Raw genomic sequence first — 25261 nt, forward strand, 5'->3', positions numbered from 1 at the left:
AGTACATATGGAATATGTGTTATTATATAGATGTATTAACTTCTTTAATTTTTGTTTCTCATTAAATAGTACAACAGAAAGATTGTTAAAAAGAACAAAATGCTGTTCAATAAGTTTACATTTAAAATTTTCATACAACAGGCTAAATATGAAATAATAATTTAAAAAAAAAAAATTCAAATAATTAGTTGGTCACAAATGCAGAATAATTTTTTACCTCAATTATTACATAAAGGATAATATTCCTTATATATTATTTTAATGGATTTAGACCAATTTTAAGACAACTAAAGATGTTTTGATTTCAAATATTTGAGTTGGTAACATCTCTTTGCCATTACTTATTATTCTATTTGTAAGGTAAGGTAAGTCTATACTATTATACTTATGTATCGTAAATTAAAGAATTATTAAAAATTCTTAACATATATGATTACTTGAATAACATAATTATACGTAAAATAACTCTAGATTGTTTAAACACAAAAATTGTTTCCTATTATTTTTAATTTATTTTAATATACGGGTATAAGTCATTAAAAGGCTTGTGAAGATTTTATAATTATTTTTGTTGTATAATTTCATTGCCTTGTCAATGTTTTGTGTTAAATATTGCTCATCTCTTGCGTTGACTAAATTCATATTATGTATTAAATACAACTGCCACGGCAATGGAATTCTACGATAAATAACTTCTGTGATTATTTTAAATTTTGATATATCTTATGTTATTAATTGTATTATGCCTTGTAACGGCCTCCTGATACATTTTTGATAATATACTATTATAGTTTAATGTTTTGTTAGTTATTAATAATTATTGTTAAATATTTTTGTGATTTTATCCAAAGCTTAACTGAATTTTGTATGTTGTAATGTTGAAAATGTTATGTTAGAAATGGAAAATTAATTTGTTTTGAAATGTTTTGTTCTTATTAATATTTCCAAAAAATTTATGCTAAATATTTTCTATGGATCTCATAATTTTTTTTTTTTCTAAACGGTACTTAGTCATAAAAATGCATCAGGGGACCCAATGACTAAACAAAAGATTTGTTGAAAAGATGATTCAAGCGAATGTTTTTTAATTTTTAACTTTGTTCTTCTATATGTAAAAGATTTGTAAGTCTGATTCGAAGTCAATAAATGTTTCTTCAATAAACAGTTTTTTTATTGACCTAACAGATTAGCAAGTGTTGACCCAGTCCAGTGCCGAAAAGAAATTCGTAAGTAGAAATAAATTAGATTAATATAGGATTACTACCACATCAGTTTTGAATTTAAGGGTATTTTGCAGTTGAGATTAGCATTTTATATGAAGCTCTTTTAGAATTTCTAAATAATACAGTTCGAATAATAACAAATTGCGCCGTTGTAACGTTAGGCTAATTGTATCACAAAGTAAAAAGTCTAAATATGACAGGTTATTCAATAAAGACTGCCAATGTTATAGTGCAAACAAAATTTACTTTTATTATTGATATATTTGGGCGTAAACATATCCTGTCGTCATTAATAATGCAATTTTACGAGTACCATACTTAAAATATGTCATCATAAAATAGGAGAGCCCTTAAACTTGTAAATATACGAATATTGATTTGTTGTATTCTCTTTTTCTCCATATTAATTGGGCGGGATCATGAAATATTTATACTAAGTTTAGCACTAAAACATCGCTCTAAGTTTCATCGAAATCTGAAAATAATTTTCGCAGACTTTGTATCTCGGAATAGATAGATCTGATAAAATAACACTACATTTTAATTCATAATTACTGTACATTACGAAAAGTACCATTGCCAGCACCAAAATGGCGAAAATCAAATAAGCACAAAATGCCAGGCCAGTAGCCTATTTATGTATAGAAGTCGGTGGCATAGATACAGTAAAAAGTGTAAAAAGCTTATAAAATATGCTGCCAATGATGTGAAAATGCAAATTTTAATAAAAACTAGTGGCAAAAACAAGGAACATCGAAACACTTACATTTTTTCAAATACGTTATTGTTAAACCATAGTGAATCGAATCAAAACGTTGCCTTCCACTTCTGAAAGAATGTACGAAAACGATTTGTTACCTTGTTTTTTTTATGAGAATGAGAGGGATGACAATATGTTTGAAGATGTGTGTTTTCGCGAGTAAAAACCCACGGTAGAAACGGTTGACGACGAAGTGATCATTTCTGTTAACTTTGAGCTTTGACATGAGTGAAATGGACTCGACAGGGAGCCGCTGTTTTCCTAAAAAAATGTGCCACAATTCGCGGGAGGTGAGGTGAAGATGACAATCATCACACTTGTGCATATTATGACACACAAAATTGTATCGTCTTCATTTACGCTTCAGCATTATCAGGCTTTGTCTGTTCGCAGCCGAATAAAGGCCTTTCTCTTGCCATCTACATTATGCTGTTCTCCTTTATGAACGTATATTGAGTAAAAAATTTATATACAAAAGGAACTTGCATGTGAGATTTAGATATCATTGTTCGTTTAATTGATACAGGAGGATGTGCGCACCTGATAAGTCCTGTCTCTTAAAAGTCAAAAGCAGTTCAATTTTCTGTATTGTATTTTGAATTGTTGCTCTCCTTTTCGTCTTTCTTGATTATTGATTGCTTGATTTATTATTACATGGTGTTTGTGAATGGCGTTGCGTTATTACTCAATGTATATAAGTTTAAAGGTACTATTATTATTGATTAAATTAAAATTTAATATGTATTTAGAGTAGAGCTGCTACAGGTTGTTGTCAATAATTTAATAAAATTGAAGCTAAAGAAGATGAATTTACATCATATTTATATTTTGGGTGTTAATACCACTAGTGAACTTCACAAAATTCGTTTCAGATCTGCGGGGAAACTAGCAGAAGATTTTTTTAAAGAAAAATTTTAGCTCCTATAATTAGGGAGATACAAGTACATTTTATGTGCTCATAAATCTATTGTTGTTGATGAAAGAACTGGAAGATTTTAAAAAAGTAACTGGTTGAAAAGAAAAGAAAAAAGACATGTCTTACTATGCGAAGCCCATTCCCCTGTCAGGGCTCTCTTTTGTTACTCCTCGGCTACCGCCTAGACAACATACTGTGTATAAATTGTTGTTGTACCTTTTAATATCAATTAAAATACTTAACAATCACTTGGCTAACCATCGGAGATAAACACTATGGCGATGGCTATCCCAGTCTTATATGTACCCCAAGGCTTGGTAACAAGCAGTAGTTTGTGTAATTATGTCCTAATGTTGTAATTGATGTTCCCCCTATTACTAAAATATGCATAAAATTATTGCACCTTTCAGTTAGTAGATATGTAAGGGCTTTTGTGACTCATAGCAGCAGATTGGTTAAATTGTATTAACAGAAGTAAAGTGGGAACGGAACAATGTGGAAGAGTTAAATAATGGATTAGAAAATAATTAAATCTGGTTGTTTGTGTAAGAGATAATGGTGCCAAAGAACAAACAAAGCAGAAGACCAGAGACATATTAAGTTTAAAGTTTGCTGATAGTGGCACATCCAATCATTGTGATTCATGTCCACTTTTACTTAGTTGAGTGATGTACTACTGAGTGATGACCTTTAATGTATGATTAGTGTACAAGCCGAAGACATTGAACATGTGCATCAATAGACCAACAACATAAACCAAATACTAATTAACAACTTGTTAATACTAGATCATGAAGTACATTTCACTTAGAACTTTATGCTGAAAACATCACTCGACAATGTAACATGCTGTTACTGCTGACTGAATATTTGTGGGATTTTTTTTAATGTCTAATCTATTATCAATAAATTTGAAACTCTTTGGAAATATCGCAGAAACTTTCATCCCCACTCTCTACAAAAGTCAAAATGAAAATGTGCAATGTTTATGAAAATGTGAAAAATAAAATAGAAATAGTGACATTAAATTAGGACAGGTTGTTAACAAAATCCATGTCATGTTACCCCTGTTTTGTGTTATTTTCTTTTAAGCATTTTCTATGCCTTAGTAGGTTTTTCTGGAAAAACTATCTTAAAAAACAAAGCCTCTTTCACGGGCCCTGACAAGTTTGTTCCAATGTATATTGTAAACATATTGTATTACTTATTTTTTACAGTTAATTACCATAATCAATAATGTTATGTTAATGTCTGGCTGACTCATACATATATCATAAACAAGTCATACAGATTTGTATGTGATGAACAACTGGCTGTAAATTATGTTTTACTTCTACATTGTGTTTTGTTATTTTATGTATTTGATAGAAATAAATTGACATAGTCGCTGTAGCAGTGGGTTTCCACTGTTGATACACTTGTATTTTATCATATTGTCATCCCTTTCCTGCTCTTTCACAAAACAGAGAGCAATATGTTTTATTAGAAATGTCACCAGAGTAGAATTCAGTGACAAAGAAATCGACATGATCAGTATGAATTATGTTATTGTTTTATTTTTCTCAAATTTAGTTAAATACGGTAAGTTATTTGGAAACGTCTTTGTCGGGAAGTGTCATATTATAATAAAAATGTTTTGAACTCTAAAAGCTTGTTTCTATTTCCTTCTATCAACTTATTTTGCTACAACAAAAAACTCTACACGTTACACATTCTTAGGACATGGATAAAAGAATTTGTTTGTACAAATAGAAAGATTAAAATTATTGATATACAATTAATTTTCACTCCTCCAAAAGAATTATACATTTTTTTATTTTGTCTTAGTCGTGAAGATATAGCAAATTACTGACTAGGTATCAAAGTTCCAAAGTATTATAATAAGATCACGGAGTCATCAGGCTGTGTTAGGTTATCTTTATAGATATCCCCCAACGCAATAGCAGCAGTACAACATGTTTAGAGTTTCGTAATTATAATAACGAAATACTTACAATACAAGAAACGTAAAGAATTATTGTATCAAATACTAGCTTTTACCCGCGACTCTGTCCGCGCGGAATAAAAAATAGAAAACGGGGTAAAAATTATCCTATGTCCGTTTCCTGGTTCTAAGCTACCTGCCCACCAATTTTCAGTCAAATCGATTCAGCCGTTCTTGAGTTATAAATAGTGTAACTACTTGACTTTCTTTTATATATATAGATTTCAAGTGTTAAAGGTAGGCAACGCATCTGAAATTACTTATGTCTACGGGCAGCGATCGCTTCGCTTAGGCGTATTTATGTGGCCGTTTACTCATTTCTCATTTGTCACCTTATGATATAAAAAATGCATTAATGGTAAATATTGTGAGCAAATATAGTTTGACATTTATACTCATTATTATAAAGAGAAAAGATTTGATTGTTTCCATAGATAAAGCTTTAATATTACCGAACTGATTTGAATTTTTTTTTTAATGTTAGGAAACTGATATCTCCGGGTGACATAAGCTATATTTATTCCTCACGAATGATGTTGCGGGAAAATGCTAGATGAGTGTGGTGCCGGAGGCTTAATTTTAGTCCTCTTTCCGTTCCCACCCCTTTTCTTATAAAGAAAGGATGAGAAAGGGAGGTGAATTTGATGGAGGAGGAGATGCATACCTATATTACAACCATAGCTACAAGAAGGTATTGATATATTTAAACTGAATGGTGGCTAATGATTGACTATACTTCAGCTGTTATGTTGCCTCTAAAATTTGTTTTCCTGACTGAGAGGAAGGTAGAAATAAAGGGCATATTAATGTTTGTTAGTGTATACCTACATGTCCGTTACATTGTAGCCCAATCTACTTTTCACTACAGGACAAGTTTTCTGCGAGTACACAACTAGTAATTTTTTGGTAGTATCATATCTATTAAGATGTTACATATAAAATGCAAAAACAAGATAATAAAAAATGGGACCCATCTGCAAACTGCTACCTTTCGATTAAAATATTTTTTATCAAATTCGGAGCACTACGGACGGAGCTTAGCGGTAACACATAAAAAAATACAGTCGAATTGATAACCACCTTCTTTTTGAAGTCGGCTAAAAAGTACAAAAAGGGGTCGAAGCGTCTACAGCAGTGGTGTTGAGGTATGGATCCTCTTTTCAGTTCCATAGTCCTCTGAGCGCGGCGAAATTACACTTTCGTCGAGCGAATAGGGCCATCTAATCCCCTACTGAAGAGCGACAGAGGGGTGAAGACGGGTCGCCCACGCGTTGGCGCCGCCAGCACCCGAGCTGCCCTCAACTAGTTCTCTGTGTAGACACGGACCCCCACTGACGGTACTAGTGCGAGCGTCTTATATACTTAGCGTTGAGAAAAAGTTGATAGCGTGAGTCAGGCAAATCTCTCTCTCGAGAGAGAACACACGGAACGATAATTGCCCGGTAATAAAATAAATTCAGTTTTTTATGGCTAAAGATTTATTAAATAATCACACATCACACACTGATAACGAGTGCACGATTTCAGTTAAAGCCAATTTTTCCTTAATGAGGATTAATGACTGAAATTAAAATTTATAATATAAATAAAAATTTTACAGTCATTTTTGACCCAAAAAAGATGCTAATAATAATTATAAATTAACACGTCACCGCTACGATTCAATATCCGTAGCACTCTACGTAGCTGCTACGAAGTTTTGCTACCAGCTCTGTTAACAGTTCTGAGTAGCTTGTCATTGCGGATTAGCCGCAGAATATTTGGGTGTATTTTTGTTGACTTGGCTTTACGTACTACCTTTTACCTTAAACAGTTCTAATAATATTATTTTGTCTGAAATTACTTGTCCGTATGTTCTTTACCCCCACTCTTCGTATGCTCAATGACTACGCCCCCAATGTTGTACTTACAGCGGCTACACACTGGGAGTTTTGAAGCTCATTTGTTAGTAATGTGCTTTCTAGTGATAAAGGTTCCTAGCCTTAGAAATTAAATTAACTACGACGCCTGCTACATCCTTTCTTCACCTATAAACATCCGGAGTGCGGATTATCAAGCGTTCCATGATGTTGTATACGACTGCATAGTTATTACAACGCCCGTTCCAATGCGCACGCTTTAAATCGGTACGTGTGTACCGGCTGTAATACACACGAACACAAAGATTCTGTACGATAGATGAAACGTCCCCTTTCGCACACAAACAAACTTTACGGAGAACAAATGGGTGTTTCAATGGCAATCCTAGATGTCGTTGAAAAATTTTAGTGTAGGAAATTTCTAGATTGTAAGAAAAAGACATTACGTGGAAGGAAATTAAATTCAAAATAACAAAAAAACTTGTTAGCTTAACATATCACTTGAGGATCGAACCATCTGCATTCGTGCACGTTTGTAGTTTTATATTGGCAAAGGTAGTTCGGATCCGAAAAGCGAAAGGATTATTGAAAACCTTCACAGGATGAGCACTGGACATTTAATCTACATATACTGTCTTCATTTTCTGTGTAATGCATATTGCTAAAATAAATATTGTAAGTTAAATAAAAAAAACGAATTTTGCAAATGTCGTTTATTTCGAACAAAAATGTCGACAAACATAAAGAAAGTTAACAAAGAACTTTAAAAAAGTAAGTCGAAGCTAAGAATAAGAAAAATGTCTTACCGAAATATAATCAACAATTTACCGTCTTTCTCTCAAATAAGTATATAAAATAATAACAATATATAGTAAAATATTATATTAGTTTAATAACCAAAGCAAACTAAAACTATTCAACAAAGAAACATTTTTTGATTTTAGATAACAAAGATAAATCTTTATAACTACATAAAAAAACAATATCAAAAGTTAACGTTTTTCGTACCGACAGTACATCTGAAATAAATAACTTAAATTATTTACAAAAGTAAATCGATAAAAAACAAAGTAAATTTAAAAATGAATTTAGATTTTTCATCCTATTTATAAAAAGAAAAATTATTCCTTAAATGGATAACAAAAATATAAAAGTAAAAAAATATACTATAAGTACACTTATAATAAACAAATATCTTTTCGCACTAACAGAACATCTATATAAAACAAATGAGAAATAAATAAAACAGCCTTCCTTGTGTTCTGATTGTGACTAAGAATCATTCTTATTGTAATATTTTTATGCTATCTTACATTTCTTTCATTGGAAATTGGCCATTTGATAACGTCTAAGGAATGCTCTCTGTTCGTCTGTACCTGCAGGATCCTCTAATACTGACAATACTACACTGTTTTGATCTTGTAACTTAATTAATGTTACGTTCTCATTAGATAATACTGGCAATAGTTTGCTCTTTTGAATCTGTAATGTTGATAATGTTCCTGTCTCATGAACCTGTAAAGTGTGTGATGCTTCGCTCCCTTTTTTCACGGGCTCCTCGACTACAACTCGGTCAGTTTTGACATGTTTTTTTAATACTTCAATAGCTTCCTCAATTTGAACATTGAACTCGGGGCTGCCTACGGCTACCGACTGCGGCCATCTTGCAAGAGACTCTTTAATGAGCTGCTTAATTCTTTTCTTTTTCTGATACATTGTCGACATTAATTCATCAATTTCGGACAACACGAAATGTGTTAACCATTGCGTATCGTCCATTTGTTGTTCAGATACGAATTCAATTTCGTTTATTTCTGAAACGAAAAGCGAAAAAAATATTGCATTTAGTTTATAATATCTTGAACATATTACAATTAACATTTTTGGACCAATAATATAAAATTAAATAAGTATATCAGAGCAAGCTTGAAATTTATTTTGAAATCAGCGATTAACAAATTTGAGTAGGAAAATATTAACGTATAAAAATTGTAGAGATATGAGAGGGTAGTGAAATTAAATGTGCATCGCTAACTACAAAACGCGAACGGAGTCGCGGGCAAAAGTAAGTTTTTTTATAATTTTTCTTTTAGATATTGGAACTTGTGTGATTTCAAGGTATTATGAAGGTTCGAGGAAAGTAGTTCGAGACTTAATGATACTCATATTGACTATGTTTATAACTAAGTAAAATGGAAGCAGACGTCGTGTTGGACGTTATTTACTACTTTACCATCTTCTGAATTTGAAATAATAATAACTTCAAAACCTCTGTTGTTTTTTTCGTCTCTCCTATCAATAGATGCCATCTGTAAATTTAATTTATACTTAGTGAGCATTTTTATTTTAACATAATATGTTTTACAACTATAACTGTTATAAAATAATTTATGTTTGTATCTCTCTGTACTTTGTGATGGTAATAAAATTATTATTCTTTAATATGACATTATGAAACTACAAGGAAGAAGAAGTTAAATTCAAATCATGATGTAATAGATGTAGAAATTTAGGAAAAAATTGTGAAAAAATAGTTGTTAATTAAAAAAATGCTAAATTCAAGTAAAAAAAAATCTAGTGACACTTAAATATACCCGCTAATATAGCAATACGCTCTTCTCAGTTGCTTTTTTAAATTGTTTGATCCAATAATTGGAAAATCAAAGGAACTTCGTTCTAATTAATTTCATAAAATAAGATATTAACAAAAATGAAAAAAAAAATACAACGTAACTTATTTATTGAAGTAGGTAACATACATATGTTAATAATATTTTTAAAGTTATATTATATTTAATTGAAACATATTTAATAATAACTTACCTTTGTTTTCTTTTTAATTTAACAAACCTTTGTCAATTTAACACCACACAGATCTATCGCTATCACATAGAAGACGCGTTTAAGTCTTTTCCTTTTCACAATAACTGAAAGAAATTACGCTTACTTTTATACAAATTAATTGTTATTTATGTATTTATTTAAGCGATTTATTATCGGTTCAAAGAACACTATCAATAAAATGTTATGCGAGTGTTTGAAAACTTTTACTTAGCTAGCGCCGAAGTCATTTTTAGCAAATGTCAAAGTAAAGTTTAAGTTAAAAAATAGGGTTGCTTACTAGAGATATTAAATGTATAACAGGTAAGAATACTAAAGAAAAAATATATAATTTTATTCGCCAACATTATATATTTCTGTTAATATTGATGTTGTACATAAAATATAATAATACTTAAAATATAAACTACTATAATAAGGTACAGAGTATCAAAACTCGGCATACAAAATAATTTTAAATCTACCCACAATAGAAATGTTATATCCAACGATGTCATGACACAACCAAATACCTTATATCTACATTTCTTTGTACATTAGTTTACATATTCTTTGAAATAGTTAACATTATTTTTAATTTTTTTCTTTAACTGCCGTCTCTTAAGCAAAAAATTATCTTATTAGTAATTAAGCTATTTTGAATACTTCGTTGGTTCGTAATAAAGATATCATTTTATTTAGTGGTTCACATGCACTAATCGTTTCCGTATCATGATTAGCTACGGCGTAGCACTTGTCTACGATTTAGTCAGTTCGTAGCAGCTATGATGATTGCAAGTGTACCTTATTTATAAGAAATTTTAATATTGTGTTAAATTCTTTATGGTTTGAGATTTTGATGAGAGCGTTTATGTTTATTTACTATGTAGGTATTAAAGCGGAAATATATCAATTCGTTCAAAAATAGTTTTAATCATATTGTATAATAATAATTTTCCAAACAAACGCGAAATTCCCTAAAGTGAGTTTGTGAAAATAGGTAGATAGGACAAGTGTGTAGTTGTACAAGTTGTTGCTACTATTTTGTTCAGAAGGTGGTAAAAGAGTCGAGTCACTTAATATTATGTAAACAACGACCATGAATATCTACAGTGCTTCAAGAGCATATCATCTTTTTGTACCTTTAAAGAAGTGTTTCTTACTTATTACATTACGAACTGTTGCCCACAACTCTGTCCATGCAGAATTAAAAAAAAACATAATAATTAGCTCATGTATTCTGCTATACTATATAGCTTATCTAATATATAAAATTCTCGTGTCACAATTTTCGTCACCGTACTCCTCCGAAACGGCTTGACCGATTCTCATGAAATTTTGTGAGCATATTCAGTAGGTCTGAGAATCGGCCAACATCTATTTTTCATAACCCCCCCCCCCCATTTAGTTTTTTTTTTAACTGCGCGCGGACAGAGTCGCGGGCGACAGCTAGTGTATATCTAAAATTTCGAATTTGTAAGAATATTTTCAGGCAAGATATTTAACTTTATCAAGGTATTTCTTTTTTTAAATTCAAATTGCTTTGATACGTTTATTTCAAATATAACCTTACAGAATATTTTCAGTTATAGCTTAAATTTGTATTTATTATACTTTGTTTCAGTTGAAGCATTCTTTATACGAACTCCGCTTTTTATTTTATCATCTCTAGTCTTTCCGTGTGTTAGTTGGCTGCCACTAAATTTGAACCTTTTTTAATTTTTAATATAATTAGCTGTGGTTATATAACAGATCAATGTTCAAGAGCCCTTTACCTATAATGACATTGTCTGATTTTAACATAGCTACAGTAAGTACTTGAATAAAATCAATTTACGCACATATCAAGCGACACCAACACATATAACATACATGTGTATAAATGTTACAGGGTGCTTGTTTGTGAGCAACAGGCACTTATGCAATCATCAAATAATTCAGTATACGCCGGCACGTGGCCGGGAACGGTCGCGCGGGATTCCCTGGCGACGCTTAACCGATGTAGCGCAAGCTGTCCCACCAGCTATCTGATGTTAGTTGGATTCTTGAACTGGCAACACAGCTGATTATCTGTCCTAGTTTCCTGAACCGGCGGATGCGAGAGACTGTTATTATGTGTCATAAGGTAGGCCAGATTGTCTAAACACTTAAACTAATCATAACATAAGTATTACCGACATTTAGTAGACTTAGTCTACCACATGGTTATGCTTCCCCTAAAAGCTATAGTTTTCTTCTTGGAGCTTACCTCTTCAACGGACTAGGGTATAGTTTATAATAAGTTTACATACAAAGGCGTCGAAACATATATGTGCATCGTTAGGTGTTGCACATTCATCACGTGATGTCTTTTTTAACAAATTTTTGACTCCCACCCCCATCGCTGGTGTTATATGGTCAGGTTTTAGATTAACACTCCAATACCTAAATTTACGACTAAAAATAGTAATAATACTGAAAATTTATTAATATTACGACATTAGTCAGAAAAAACACCTGATATTTATTTAAGTCTGCTCTCCCTCCTCGTGATTTTTTCGGGACCCCCAGGCCCAGAGGCTAATTTGATAAATGGACAAGCCCTATTTTATTATAGCTCATACCTCCTCATATTTTTTTAATAGCAATGGATGTAAAATTAAAATAATCAAAAATTTTAAATTGATAAATGTTTACAGCTGCTAACTATGTTACGAGTATGCTGACAACGAACTATAAAAAAAAAACAAATTTGCAAAAACTCCCTAGAAACTACTTGTACGTTATCTGCATCATTTTACCCAACAAAGGTAAAACCACGGCTTAGATCGATTTGTATGAAGTTCTAGGTAACCAAGGTTTCTTCAGGTTCTAAAAATGGTAGATCCCTAAACAAAAATATTTCTTGGGTTCACGAATGAGCGGGGCGACCTGTGAAATACCACCAAACAGAAGACAGGTGTGAAGTGGAAGCAATTCCGAGACTTGTATGACGAGTGTGCGTGTCGGAGGCCTAATTCTAGTCCTCTTTTTCTTCCTTCCACCCTTTCCTTATTAGGAAAGGATGGGAAGAGAAAGTCAATTTGGCGGAAGATGGGTGTGCCATTGTTTGGTGTAAAAAAGTTCTAATCTAAATCTGGAATAAGATAAATTGTTTAAAAGAAGGTATGCAGAAAGTAAATTCAGATATGGCGTCTGATAGAGATGTATGAAATAGTAGTGCATATTGTGGTTCGTCGAAAATCGGATATATAATTTATCTTATCGTAATTTTCATAAATTTAGTTCATTGTTCTAAAAATGACAAAGGCAGTACAATTTCGTTATAGATTCTAAAAACTCTAATAATAGGCCTGCAGTGTCCTTCTTCTAGAAAATAAACCTAAGACTCATCAAGTATAATAATTTAATAGTTACTTTATTTACCATGGTTTTCTAATACCACACTTGTCACATCATCCCTGTCTTTCATCTTTGATAGAACAGAGATAAGAATATGTTTTGAACGGGGATTTTGGTCTGCAAAACCCACAGTTAGTGGCAATTCCATGATGAAGGTTGAGGTATATCTTAAAAAATGATGCCGACATTAAATGGGTTTTTTGAATGTTGTTTCCTTAAAGAAGCGAGCGTATCACCATTTCAAAGGCCGGCAACGCATCTACGATTCCTCTGGTATTGCAGATGTTCATGGGCGTCGATGAACACCTTGGTGTTCCCGCTGCTCGTTTGCCTCCTTCTCTTATAAAAAAATGTTCCTTTATTGTATTCATTTAGTCTATTTTATAAATTTCGGATATTCCTCTAATAAAAGATGTAAATATTTTTTTGACCATAATTTGTATCGAAAACATATCTTACTTTTCATCTTAGAAAAAGTCTTTAATACCATCTCGTGACCAAACACTTGAAGTGTTCCTAATCCTTTAGATGTTTTTTATATGATATATTTAGAAGTAGCTCTGCCCGGGAGTTGGTCCGCGTGAAATACTGTCCCTTAAGGGTAAAACTTTTACGAACTTTGAATTTCATATTTATTTTTATTATATTAACATCCTAAAAAAATAAGTTTCAACCTTCTTACTGTAAAAATGGTGATATTTCTATACAAATTTCCACCCCACCTCACCCTCACTTTCAACCCCTTACAACCCTTTTTTCGCGTTAATATCCTTTCGCAGGCTCTAGACTAACTGTGTGCCATATTACATTTAAATCGGTTCAGTAGTTTTGGCGTGAAAGCTAGACAAATTTACTTTCACATTTATAATATCAATAAAATTACAATTTTATAAGGATAAACTTGTATATAAGATTTCAGCAGAAGGAAATAACAGCGGAATTATATATTTTTGATGACAAAATGTGAAAAACATTTCACCTTAAATACAATGGCAAAAAACAGGATAATATTTTTTGCAAACGAATCCAGAGCGTGTCTTTTATTTTAATATAGTTAAAGATGTTATAGCCCTCTTTGAATATTTTATTTTTGAAAAAGGATATTAGATTAGAATTAAATTAAAAAAAACACTTTTCTTATTTATATTTAAAGACTTCAAACATTTATAAATCTATTAATAATATTTACACGAGACATTTATCATTAAATTCGAGCTATGTTTGTTATATTGTGACTACCAATCACTTACTATAGCGGTACAGTAGGTCAGGTTTATTGTTTTCTAAAATAACTATTCCTAGTCTTAGGTAACAATTATTCCATCTCGATCTAGAATTATCATTTAGTTGTTTTATTTGTATACTAGCTGTCACCCGCGACTCCGTCCGCGCGGAATAAAAAATAGAAAACGGGGTAAAGTTATCCTACGTCCGTTTCCTGGTTCTAAGCTACATGCCCACCAATTTTCAGTCAAATCGATTCAGCCGTTCTTGAGTTATAAATAGTGTAACTAACACGACTTTCTTTTATATATATATAGATGTGGTAATCTCGGAATATAACTTTTTTTTCAAAAAAATCTGACGTTTAACATTCACAAGATAAATCAAACTTGCAATCTTTTAAATGATTCTGTTCTTTCCTTACATTGACTATATTTATTTCAAGGTCGAAATATTTGTGAATTAAAAAAAACAACAAAATTCTAATGCAACAAAATCATACATTTTTTATTAGTATAAAAGAATTAAATATTACGATCGATCTACGATTAAATTGAATTTCCGGTGCCGAAATCGTCACTTAAGTCAAAATTAGTGCGATTTTCGTTGTACTTTACGCCCGATAGGGGACGTTGCTTAAATCAAAGAGTACACACTATTATATATACAAAAATTATCAAATATTAACTGAAATGACATGATGGATGACATTTAGAGGAATAAAAATTCAAATATTTCATGGGGTATATCGAGAGATGGCGCTATTTTCGCATTGAACCACAAGTATGGAAATGTCCTAGGCCTGGCTTAAATTTTGATAGGAACATTGTCGATGACAATACTTTGGCGATAGTCACAAAATATCGTGCTAGGGCCCACTGATAATACCTTATTTTTACATTAATATGTTGTTTATTCGTTGTGTTGCTTGTATGTGCTTTGTTCCAATCCTGACTGTGTCCGCGACTTTCAGCTAGTGGTCATGCACCCATACTTGCTTGTTAGTTACCTTTGGTTTCAGACCAAAATCTCTATATAAAACATATAATCACGCTTGTCTTTGATATAACAGAGATAACACATGTTTTAGCGGAGATTTTGGGCTCAGAAACCCACTGTTAGAAACTTTGTGTCCACTGTTTATCCATTTACGATTTGTTTCTGTAAATTAATTGTAACGATTGATGAACTTTACCATCGGTTAATACCTAATAGATCCATAAACCTGGATAAGCTGGATTATCAAAGTTATTAGAGGTTCTCCGTAAGCGAGAACCCTCTATAAGCTAGAAAAAAGTCTTTGGACTCTCACTTCTCTAGGTTCGTTAGTTTTACAAAGAGGTTGAAATAGTTATCAAGGGGTCGTAAAAAAAAACAATGTCTTTCTTCAAAAAAGTTTATTTACATAACATACATAATAGTAACTGATAAAAATAGGTTTAATCATAAAGCTATAGCCATATATATATAAAATAAAATATAGTTTACAATATTGATGTCAATTAATATATGATTCTCAAATTATCATAATATTGTTTAATTGTCATACAATACATGATGTCTATTATATATATTTATTAAAGTAAAATTTTGAATTATGCAAAGAAATTTACGCGAAATACACATTATTAGCAATTCGAAATGTATTTAAGAGCTTTTAATTTTAACAACTTTAACGTATGCCAACGATAAATATCTTAAAATTAACTCATGCAATAGAACTTTAGAAACTGTTTTTGTGGATCATTAGCGACAATATTGATAAATAATAATTAACAATGTTTGTATATTACAAACAAACAATTTCGACAAATTAATCAATTTAATATATATAAATATATATATATATAAATATATTTAATATAAATGTCCAATCAGTATTTCAATATGTAACAATAATATTGAAGAAATTACAATCTACATAATCCATACATCCATAAGCTGTAATATTTAATACATATTTGCAACAAATACGAATTACAAAATTGGCTAATAAAAAAAAAAGAAAAAGAAAACATTTATTTCATAAATTATAAATAAAATGTAGAAAAAAAAAATTGTAAATTATTTTTGTATCGTTTACATGTCATTAATTTTCCTAATTGAGAATTTAATAAGTTTGGGGAACAAAACAAAAAAAAAATGGATTCAAATGGTAAATTACAAAAAAAAACACATAAACAAAGGTACTTACCTGAGGCGTGTAAGGATAACACACCTTTCTCTAAATCAAGCATTAGTTTATATATAACCGATCCGCAACAGCATCGATTCTTTTAAAATTATAATAGTAGATCTGTGGCAGCAGAGCTCGGGCTCTCCCCACACTCATACATACATCTCACCTCGCTCCACATCTCCTATACCACGTCTCACTCTCCCACTTAATCTATCTTTTTTTTCTATTTTTTTTTTATATAATTTTAAACTTTGTTATTCATAACACATTCATACAATCAAGCGGTGGCATTGCGTGCACTGTCGCCAGTCAGTCGTCGCCACATTCCACTATATTTATTAAACTATGTTAGTACTTTAGTATAAAAAAATATAGTAGAAGGTAATTGTGGGGGAGGCCGGCGCGGGGGGCGGCGGCGGCTGCAGTCGTCATTCCTCGCTGCAAGTGTCCTCGTTGTCCGCCTCTCGGATGTTGGTGAAGAATGAAGTCAGCGCCTTCAGCATCACCGCTGTAACAAACAAATCGGCTCTTACACAAACTGACAATACTAAATGCAGTCCGTTTCAACTGTAATGACACTTTGGTTACACATTAATACATATTGTCGTCTTTGTTTTATCTAAATCTATATATATATATCTATATATATAAAAGAAAGTTGTGTTAGTTACACCATTTATAACTCAAGAACGGCTGAATCGATTTGACTGAAAATTGGTGGGCAGGTAGCTTAGAACCAGGAAACGGACATAGGATAATTTTTACCCCGTTTTCTATTTTTTATTCCGCGCGGACGGAGTCGCGGGTAAAAGCTAGTAGATGATAAGAGATGAAAAAGTCACCACTTGTTTAAACAGTATTAATATCTTTACTTTTTCCAAAGAGAATGACAGTGATGGCAATATTATAATACTAGCTTTTGCCCGCAACTCCGTCCACACGGAATAAAAAAAAGAAAACAGGGTAAAAATGATCCTATGTCCGTTTCCTGGTTCTAAGCTGCCCACCAATTTTCAGTCAAATCGATTCAGCCGTTCTTGAGTTATAAATAGTGTAACTAACACGACTTTCTTTTATATATATAGATGGGTAATCATAATGTTTGCATACCTTTTCCCTCTGGTTCCTTTTCACTTGTTTCCCACGTAATGAATCCTTCTACAGAGATGATGTATTGTTCATGCAGATATTGGAATATGTCCAATGTTAATCCTGAAATTAAAACAATATTTATTTTATCAATCTTAATATGGTACACATAAATAAAGCAACTCTTCAACAACATCAACATTATTCACGTACCGTATATTTCTGAGACCAAAATTCCTATTTAAAATATATAGTTATCTCTTATTTTGTCAAAGATAATGACAGGGATGACGATGTTTATACAGAGATTTTGGTCTCAGAAACCAACAGTAAGAAGACGAAGTAATATTGTTTACTGATATGAATCATCTGCAAAGATTGATACAAAAATACCCTACAAATTACATTGTTTACTTCACAACAGTAAGATGGAATTAAAAAAATTACTTTACTGAATGTTTAAATTTGTATTTATGAAGTTCAGCATTTGAAATGCAGTAAGTGAGCAAACATGTTACAGTGCAATTATGAGGAGTGTGTATTTTTAGTTCCAATTCAAAAGTAGAGATGTTATTTCTTTACATGATGTCCTAATGGCTTAGCTTAATAGCTATTACATTTTTCAACTAAAAACAGTGAGATAAAGAGAAGTTATATTGTAAAATACAAAATAATGATGACATACAGTTATGTGACAAGTGTTTTTTCCAAAGATATTGTTCAATATTTATCTAAATTGTGCTTTTTATTAAGGGTAAAATAAAATAATTAGATTATAACAATATATAGGCGAGTCGAGTGCCTTGTGTTCAGTGTATAGAAGGTTTGTAGACGTACCTTGCGGATGTTCAAGACGGTGCACAAGACGCTGCACAGCCAGCAGACAGTCCAGTTCGCTGCGCGCGGCCAGCTCGTGCAGCAGCGGGGCGTACTTGTGCATGCGGTCACGGGACAGCCGACGTGCGCCTTCGCCCCCGAGCAGCGCGTGCGAGCACACCGCGGCCATCAGCGCGCGTGTCATCCACTCTTCCTCACGGGACGCGCCCACATTGTCCTAGAACACATATTACCAAATATAAAAAAAACCAATAAAACTGTATTGAAATTCCTGAAATGGAGCAAGATGTATATACCTGGATCCAACCGCGCACACAGTCGCAAGTCTCGTCAGCGTTCATGAGCTGTAAGAGTTTACTCTCAACTTCAGCGGGGGTCAGTATCATCTTTGATTCCTCAGACGGTATGTCCTTCACAAGATACTCTAATTTATTATCTTCTAACCATTTAGGCACCTGTAAGTACACAAATGATATTTAATTACAAATGGGCAACCCATATTTTTTTGTGATTCTTCAGAGAGTTGGGCTAGTTGAAGTGTATCCATGTCCATGCCGTAAAGTTGGGAAAAATCTGCTATTACAAATAACAAAAGCTCCTATGTATGTACTATCAATATACTAACTTGATCCTCATTCATCCATTGCTTGAACTCCAATCCAGACTCCTGCCATTTGGTCTTAACAAATGACACTCCCATGCTCTCCTTAAGGCTATTTATAATAGCTTTCAATATCAGATGACCATGATCTGCGGGTATTATTGACTTTTCGCAAAGTTTAAATACTTGAGCAAATGTAACATGCTGAAAATAATAATCCATTAAAATATTGTAACATTTACTAGAAAATAATTTTAAATCTATACTAATTTTACTACAATAGTAATGGTAATATCACCAATTATTGATTTTAAAATATAAATGGTTCATCTTACCTTATTTTCAATGAGAGGCGTCATAAATTTACTAAGATAGACATAAAGCATGGGTATGTCAATGTACAGGTCGGGCCCAAACTCAAATATCTCAGAAATGCCAGCGAGGAAGTGGCTCGCAGACAATACATTCAAGTTGACAATATGTAGAATCGTCTTCGCCACTGTGTCAATATCTTTTGCTGATCTGTTGAAGTTAAAAATTAATTACTATATGTACACGAGTCTGTTCTGCTGTAAATGTTCAATAAATAAATTGTTTTTGTTCATGATTTAATACAAAAACTTACTTTTCTAGTACGATATTGACGATTTCTGTTACGAGTGCCACATGGTACTGGATCGGGAAGCGCTGTTGTATTTCAAGAACAACCTCATCATTGTCAAAGTTGAGACTAAGTCCGACCATGGACCTGACGGATCTCTTCTTCTCTTCAGACAAGGGTTCTTGCGCGGGCTCTGCGACCGGCGGGGGCTCCGCCACCTGAGGGCTAGGAGCACTGGCGACCGGGCGAGGAGCCGCTTCGGGGGTTAGTCGGGCACGACTGCCGCTGCTCATATCTGTAACATATGTTATACTGTCACATCACAAAATGGTAAGATTATTTATATTTTATTTCATGATTGCCTAAAATATTTGTATTTATATTGTTACGGGTGATGCGGAATGATTCCATTTCTTTATTTAAATTGTATAAGTGTATATATGAAATGATGGACAATCACAGAATGATATGAAAAGAGAAGTACAATGAATACAGCCCAAAAAATAAAAACATCAATTAATTAAATTTTCTTGACTAGGTTTCACACTTAGCCATAGTTAAATTCTCTTTTGAGGTTATGACGTAATCAACTAATCCAATATCAATGTAGATACTCTATAAGGTGTTTCATAAACATGGATTATAAGCTGCGTTAATTTTTCCTTGTATTTTATTATTTAGACATTTCTTATTGTTTTTTTTTTTTTAATGTAGACCCAAAATCTCTATTTCTTCTTACTTATTTATTTATAATGTAAAAGTATTTAGCTATGGTTTTTCTAAAACTTAAGGTGGGTATCCACTGCTGATGGATTGTTACAAAATATATAGTAATCTCAGTTTCTATATAAATAACAATATAATTTTATATGAACAGTACAACAGTGGAAGCCTAACTGTGCATGTTTGTAATAAATGAGAGGCAACAAGTATACTTCACACAAATGCAGTGTTTCACGTAATTTTCTTTTGTATGTGGTTAACTATTAGATTCAATCTCTCGTTACGATTTTAAAGGAAACTTTCACACATTGCCTATTTCTGATTTCTATACCTTATTTTTTTAATTATTAAATATTTACTTGGTGACTAAATATTAGTGATCTTATTATTTTGTTAACTAAATGGTGCATGAAATAAATTTAAAAACAATCAACTTTTATTTGTACACCTTCAGTTGTGCTGTTAAAACTGAAGGTGTGTTAGCGGAGTTTATTTGAACACGTGTATTACTTACTAAAGTCACCTCGGGAGTTAAATGTTGACCTCTCAATGGAAGCTCCTTTTGTGTAGCTCGTAGATAAATCAGGATTTGCTAAACGCGATAACAAAACAACAAGCGTGTTAACATTGTAACCCATTACAATACCTTCAGCTATTCAATACAAGCAATGAAAAATAGAAATAGGCATTCATATGCATTCTTGCAATTTTCTTAAATGTTTCCTAAACCAGGTATGCAATTATATATATACTTGAATTTTTGTTTAGAGAAATGATCAGACATCAAATTAATTTTTCAATGAAACCTAGAATCCAATTTTTGTTTTATTTTAATTTTTACTTGAACATAAAAAAATTGAACCTTGCTACCTTGTAGAGTTGACAACCTTGATCATATATAGGAAATCAAGAAAATGTCACAATATTTTGTAGTAACCACAAAAACAATTATGATAGTCAATATAGAATTTAACATTTACATATCTGGTAATATTTAAGCATTTCATGACAAATAAATAAAAATCACAAAAAATAAAATGATAAGAGGGATGAATGGATGGAAAATGGTGAGTCAGAATCTTGTATACAGAAATAGAATTTTGTCATTATCGGTGACTAGTTGTTTACAGATTCATTTGCAATTTTTTTTTCAACAGACATTGAGTTGTGAGATATTCATATATGTAAAGTTATTCCAAATATTTAGACCCAAACCTCTGAGCAATGTAGGATCAGTGGATGAGTTCTCAAGCATGCTGAATTTGTTCTTGGTGATTCCAATCATTGAGTTACTGCTGGCCTGTAATGTATTCTTTGTACCCGAGCCATGGTTCCATCCAGAATGCTGTGGCGCAAGTTTGATATTGCTTAGATTCTGAAATTAATATTATAAGTTAACTCCAATTAATTAACTTAATTAAATAAAAAAAGTTTCACAATAAAAGTTAATTTAATTTATCTGTGACATTTCAGATATTGAAAGTGTTACTAATTAAGTATAGATTTTAATCTTAGCGAAAAGAAATATTACTAAATTATAATATTATTGTTAAAGAATAGCAAAAAGATTTTACTCAATGAATATATTCAAAACAAATATTGAATGACATTTTTTTATAATTTATTTTTCTATTGTTTACTTTTGACATATATGTCAGTAAAAATATACGGTTAAAATTTGGATCCAGGACGAAAAAGTTGTTTTCATTTTATAAATAGTTATCACAACATCTGGCGACCCTGCTAGGATGGATGAAATTGCTAACGCTGGAGAATGCATAAGATTTTTGGAATCCGGCGCACGCACAATAATTATTATTCCACATATTTATTTATTTTCTGATTTTATACATTTTTCTTAATATAATCAAAAACAATAAATATTAAAAAAAATATAAAAATCTAAATACTTCGGCAGCGGAGCCTTGGGCCCAAGCTACCGGCGGTTAGGCCTCCGGAGACAGAAACCTCCTCACAATACGTGCCGTGCTCAGGAGTACCGCCTTCTGTGCCTGGCCCTTCACCCACTTACCGAGCGAGAGCCTCTCTCGATCGAGGCTCTTCGCAATTAATCCGTTCACGGATAGCACTATCGGTACGATAATTGTTGACTCCATATGCCACATGGCTGGAATCTCGTGCGCGAGATCCAAATATTTTGACATCTTGTCTGTCTCTGCCTTCACAAGATTACAGTCATGGGGAATACTTACGTCAACAATTATCGTACGTCTCGCAGATCGATCTATTATCACGATATCAGGCTTCTTGGCTACAATAGTCCTGTCCGTGATAATAGATCGATCCGAGAGCGTAATATGACCATCATCGAGAACTGGCTCCGGTGTGTATTTGTAGTACGGCACCTCCGAAGCGATCAGACCATACTTCAGAGTAAGTTGTTGATGGATTATCCTGGCTACTAGGTTGTGTCTGTGCAAGTACTCGGAGTTAGCAAGGCGAGAACAACCGGAAGTGAGATGTCTGAGGGACTCGCCGGGGCAGTGGCACAAACGACAGACATCCAGCGTGCCGTCCCTCATAATGTACTTCCGGTAGTTGTTCGTCTTGATAACTTTGTCCATAATTGCATAGACAAAGCCCTCGGTTTCCCCAAAGAGGTCACCGAAACGTAGCCAGTTCACAGAGGCAGGTAGGTCTACATCAGGCCCATGCAGAGTTTCTCAGGCGACCAAAGAATCATGCTTTTATCAGATGTTTTACTTCCTCATCAACAATACCCAACGACTGTGATATACCAAGGTACTTGTAGGTCTCACCTTCGGAGAGGGATCTGAAGGACATACTTTCGGTGAGTTGTAGCTCATCAGAGCTTGCAACTCTCCCCCGCTGTACATACATGACCGCAAACTTTTCGACACCAAACTCTATCCCGATGGAACTACTGAACTTTTCAGTTATTTTGAGCAGTTCCACTAGGTCGGTCTTTTTCGATGCGAAAAGGTCATCCATGTATAGAAGATGAGATATGACTTCACCCCCTCTACGAAGCTGAAAGCCCAGCCTTGATTCGTTTAGCATTGTGCTTAAAGGATTCAAGGCTGATTTATGGCTGACTGATTTATTAGATTTAACAAATGAAGTTCTGTTCAAGGGTTAGATTGAAGGAACATCTTTTGACAAATATAATTATAGTAACGGTTAACGAAAAAAGAAAATAGAATTATTTCTATCGAATGTATTGCCTACCTTTTGTGTGCCAGCTTTGAGTTTGGACATGTCAACGGTATTTATTCGTGGTGATTTCCAGTTATTATCCGTGAATGAGTTATTATTCTGACGTCGGCCCTCACCGCCGCGTTTACCACGACCGCCATCCTCGCGGCGACCGTAACCACCGCCCATTGGAATGGAGTTCATCAACTGTTGAACATTCAGATTTAACAATAAACTTGTGAAGAAGTGACAGTCATCCATGTTATATAGTGTGAAAGTAAAGCAGTAAAGGTAGGTAGCGTGTTCATCTTTCTACTATTAGCTACAGACGGTTTGTACAGTATGTATTACTCTACCACACATTTCCATCATCCCATATATCAGAAATCACGCTTACACCTAACCTTTTTCACAAAATCATTTTCATACCTCAATATGTCGCTGTTGTTGCTCAGCCTCCTTTTGAATCTGGTCCATCATCTTGGGCTGGGAGTCGACAACGCTCTTTACCACCCAGCGTCGTTGGCGCAGCTCGATCACGTCTTTTATCATGAATCGCACGCGACTACTTATTTTATTCGATTTCTTGTCAACAATCTCTTGCATTTGTTTGAACACAAGCTCCAATTGCTCTTTCACTTCGTTTTCCACCTGTTTTTGACAATTAGAACTGTAGTGGACTGTATTAAATAAAAGTTCTTCTTGATCGGAGATGCTAACGCCTTTATTGCTACCAAACGATTGGACAATTTTGACAACTTACAATAGCTATTTATACTAAGTTCGCCGCGGCTCCAACAAACGTACAGTCCTCGCGGCGTAAGCTGAGCTTTGCATTTGTGTGAGTGCACACAGATAGTGTACAGTGGGATACGGCTTGAGGCGCAGCGCGTCCCGCGCATGGTTTAAACGAGTTTATACTGGTTTTTAAAACGCGGCCTGAGGCGCGGCGCATCCTTCACGCGTCGCTTCCCTGCCGCGCACTTTCCTCTCTTCACCTTTGGTACCGCTAGCAGATAGACGTGCAATTTTTTGTGGTTGTGTTCGAATTTTTTGTGAAATGGCTTTTGGAAAAAATTGACGCGATCACTGTACAAGAGTGGAAAAATGTTTGTGACCGTGCAGTTAAATAAGAAAAATCATTTGATGGTCGAGACGCCGCTATCGACGGTTTATCGGAGCGATTGATTATTAACATAGGCTCTGATGAGTCATCAGACGAGAGTGAAGATGAAGATGCAATGCGCCAAGAAGAAGAGTTATAATATTGTTAATGTAGTTTATTACTGTTATTATTACTATAATTTAGGAAAATCAAAATATCAGCATTAACTTTTAATAAAATATTATTTTTTTACTAACTGTACTTTTGGCGATCACTCACACAAATGCAAAGCTCAGCTTACGCCGCGAGGACTGTAACACTGTGCCGCACCGTTCTTTAGAGGGCTTAAGTTAAAACAATGCGCGTCTTTCGGTGTCGGTTGATAAAGGATTTACAAAGAAACCCTTTAGCGGCCCGCTGTGGCGCCACAAGATAAACATTGAACCGACGATAATTCTTTGAAATGTTAAACTTGTCGCGACGCGAGTTCAAGGGCGGCACGTGTAACATGAGTTGGTAACTACGTCGCCAACAAGAACATTGTTTTAATAATATTTTACATGTTTGGTTAATTCGTCGCGCTGTAGCGTAACGCTTTAGTTTTATAGTTAGATGCTCTTAGTTTTATATATTGACTGATTTTATGTTTATCTAGCTGTTGCCCGCGACTCCGTCGTTTGTATGACATTAGTTCATATAAATTTCCCTACAGATCTCGGAGCCTATCCTAGTGATAGATCGGTGGTATAGGTTGTATTATTAAATTACATTATATATAAATG

The 25261-nt window shown here is 33.3% G+C and overlaps 1 protein-coding gene across 1 annotated transcript in view; it reads right to left on the reverse strand.

Annotated features, from left to right (window-relative positions):
• Positions 1 to 16242: 16242 nt before the first annotated feature.
• LOC106717025 (eukaryotic translation initiation factor 4 gamma 1) overlaps positions 16243 to 25261 on the reverse strand; it is a 31711-nt gene continuing 22692 nt past the window's right edge. Inside the window, exons 20-30 of the mRNA XM_045686153.1 lie at positions 23804 to 24025; positions 23408 to 23581; positions 21413 to 21572; positions 20712 to 20789; positions 19499 to 19769; positions 19209 to 19395; positions 18898 to 19077; positions 18569 to 18727; positions 18273 to 18489; positions 17457 to 17558; positions 16243 to 16854 (exon numbers count right to left, since the gene is read on the reverse strand). Coding sequence (XP_045542109.1) covers positions 16775 to 16854; positions 17457 to 17558; positions 18273 to 18489; positions 18569 to 18727; positions 18898 to 19077; positions 19209 to 19395; positions 19499 to 19769; positions 20712 to 20789; positions 21413 to 21572; positions 23408 to 23581; positions 23804 to 24025 — 1830 coding nt within the window. The 3' untranslated portion in view covers positions 16243 to 16774. The remainder of the gene's footprint in view (positions 16855 to 17456; positions 17559 to 18272; positions 18490 to 18568; positions 18728 to 18897; positions 19078 to 19208; positions 19396 to 19498; positions 19770 to 20711; positions 20790 to 21412; positions 21573 to 23407; positions 23582 to 23803; positions 24026 to 25261) is intronic.

Source organism: Papilio machaon, chromosome Z, assembly GCF_912999745.1.
Source record: "Papilio machaon chromosome Z, ilPapMach1.1, whole genome shotgun sequence".
Classification (NCBI taxonomy): Eukaryota; Metazoa; Arthropoda; class Insecta; order Lepidoptera; family Papilionidae; genus Papilio; species Papilio machaon.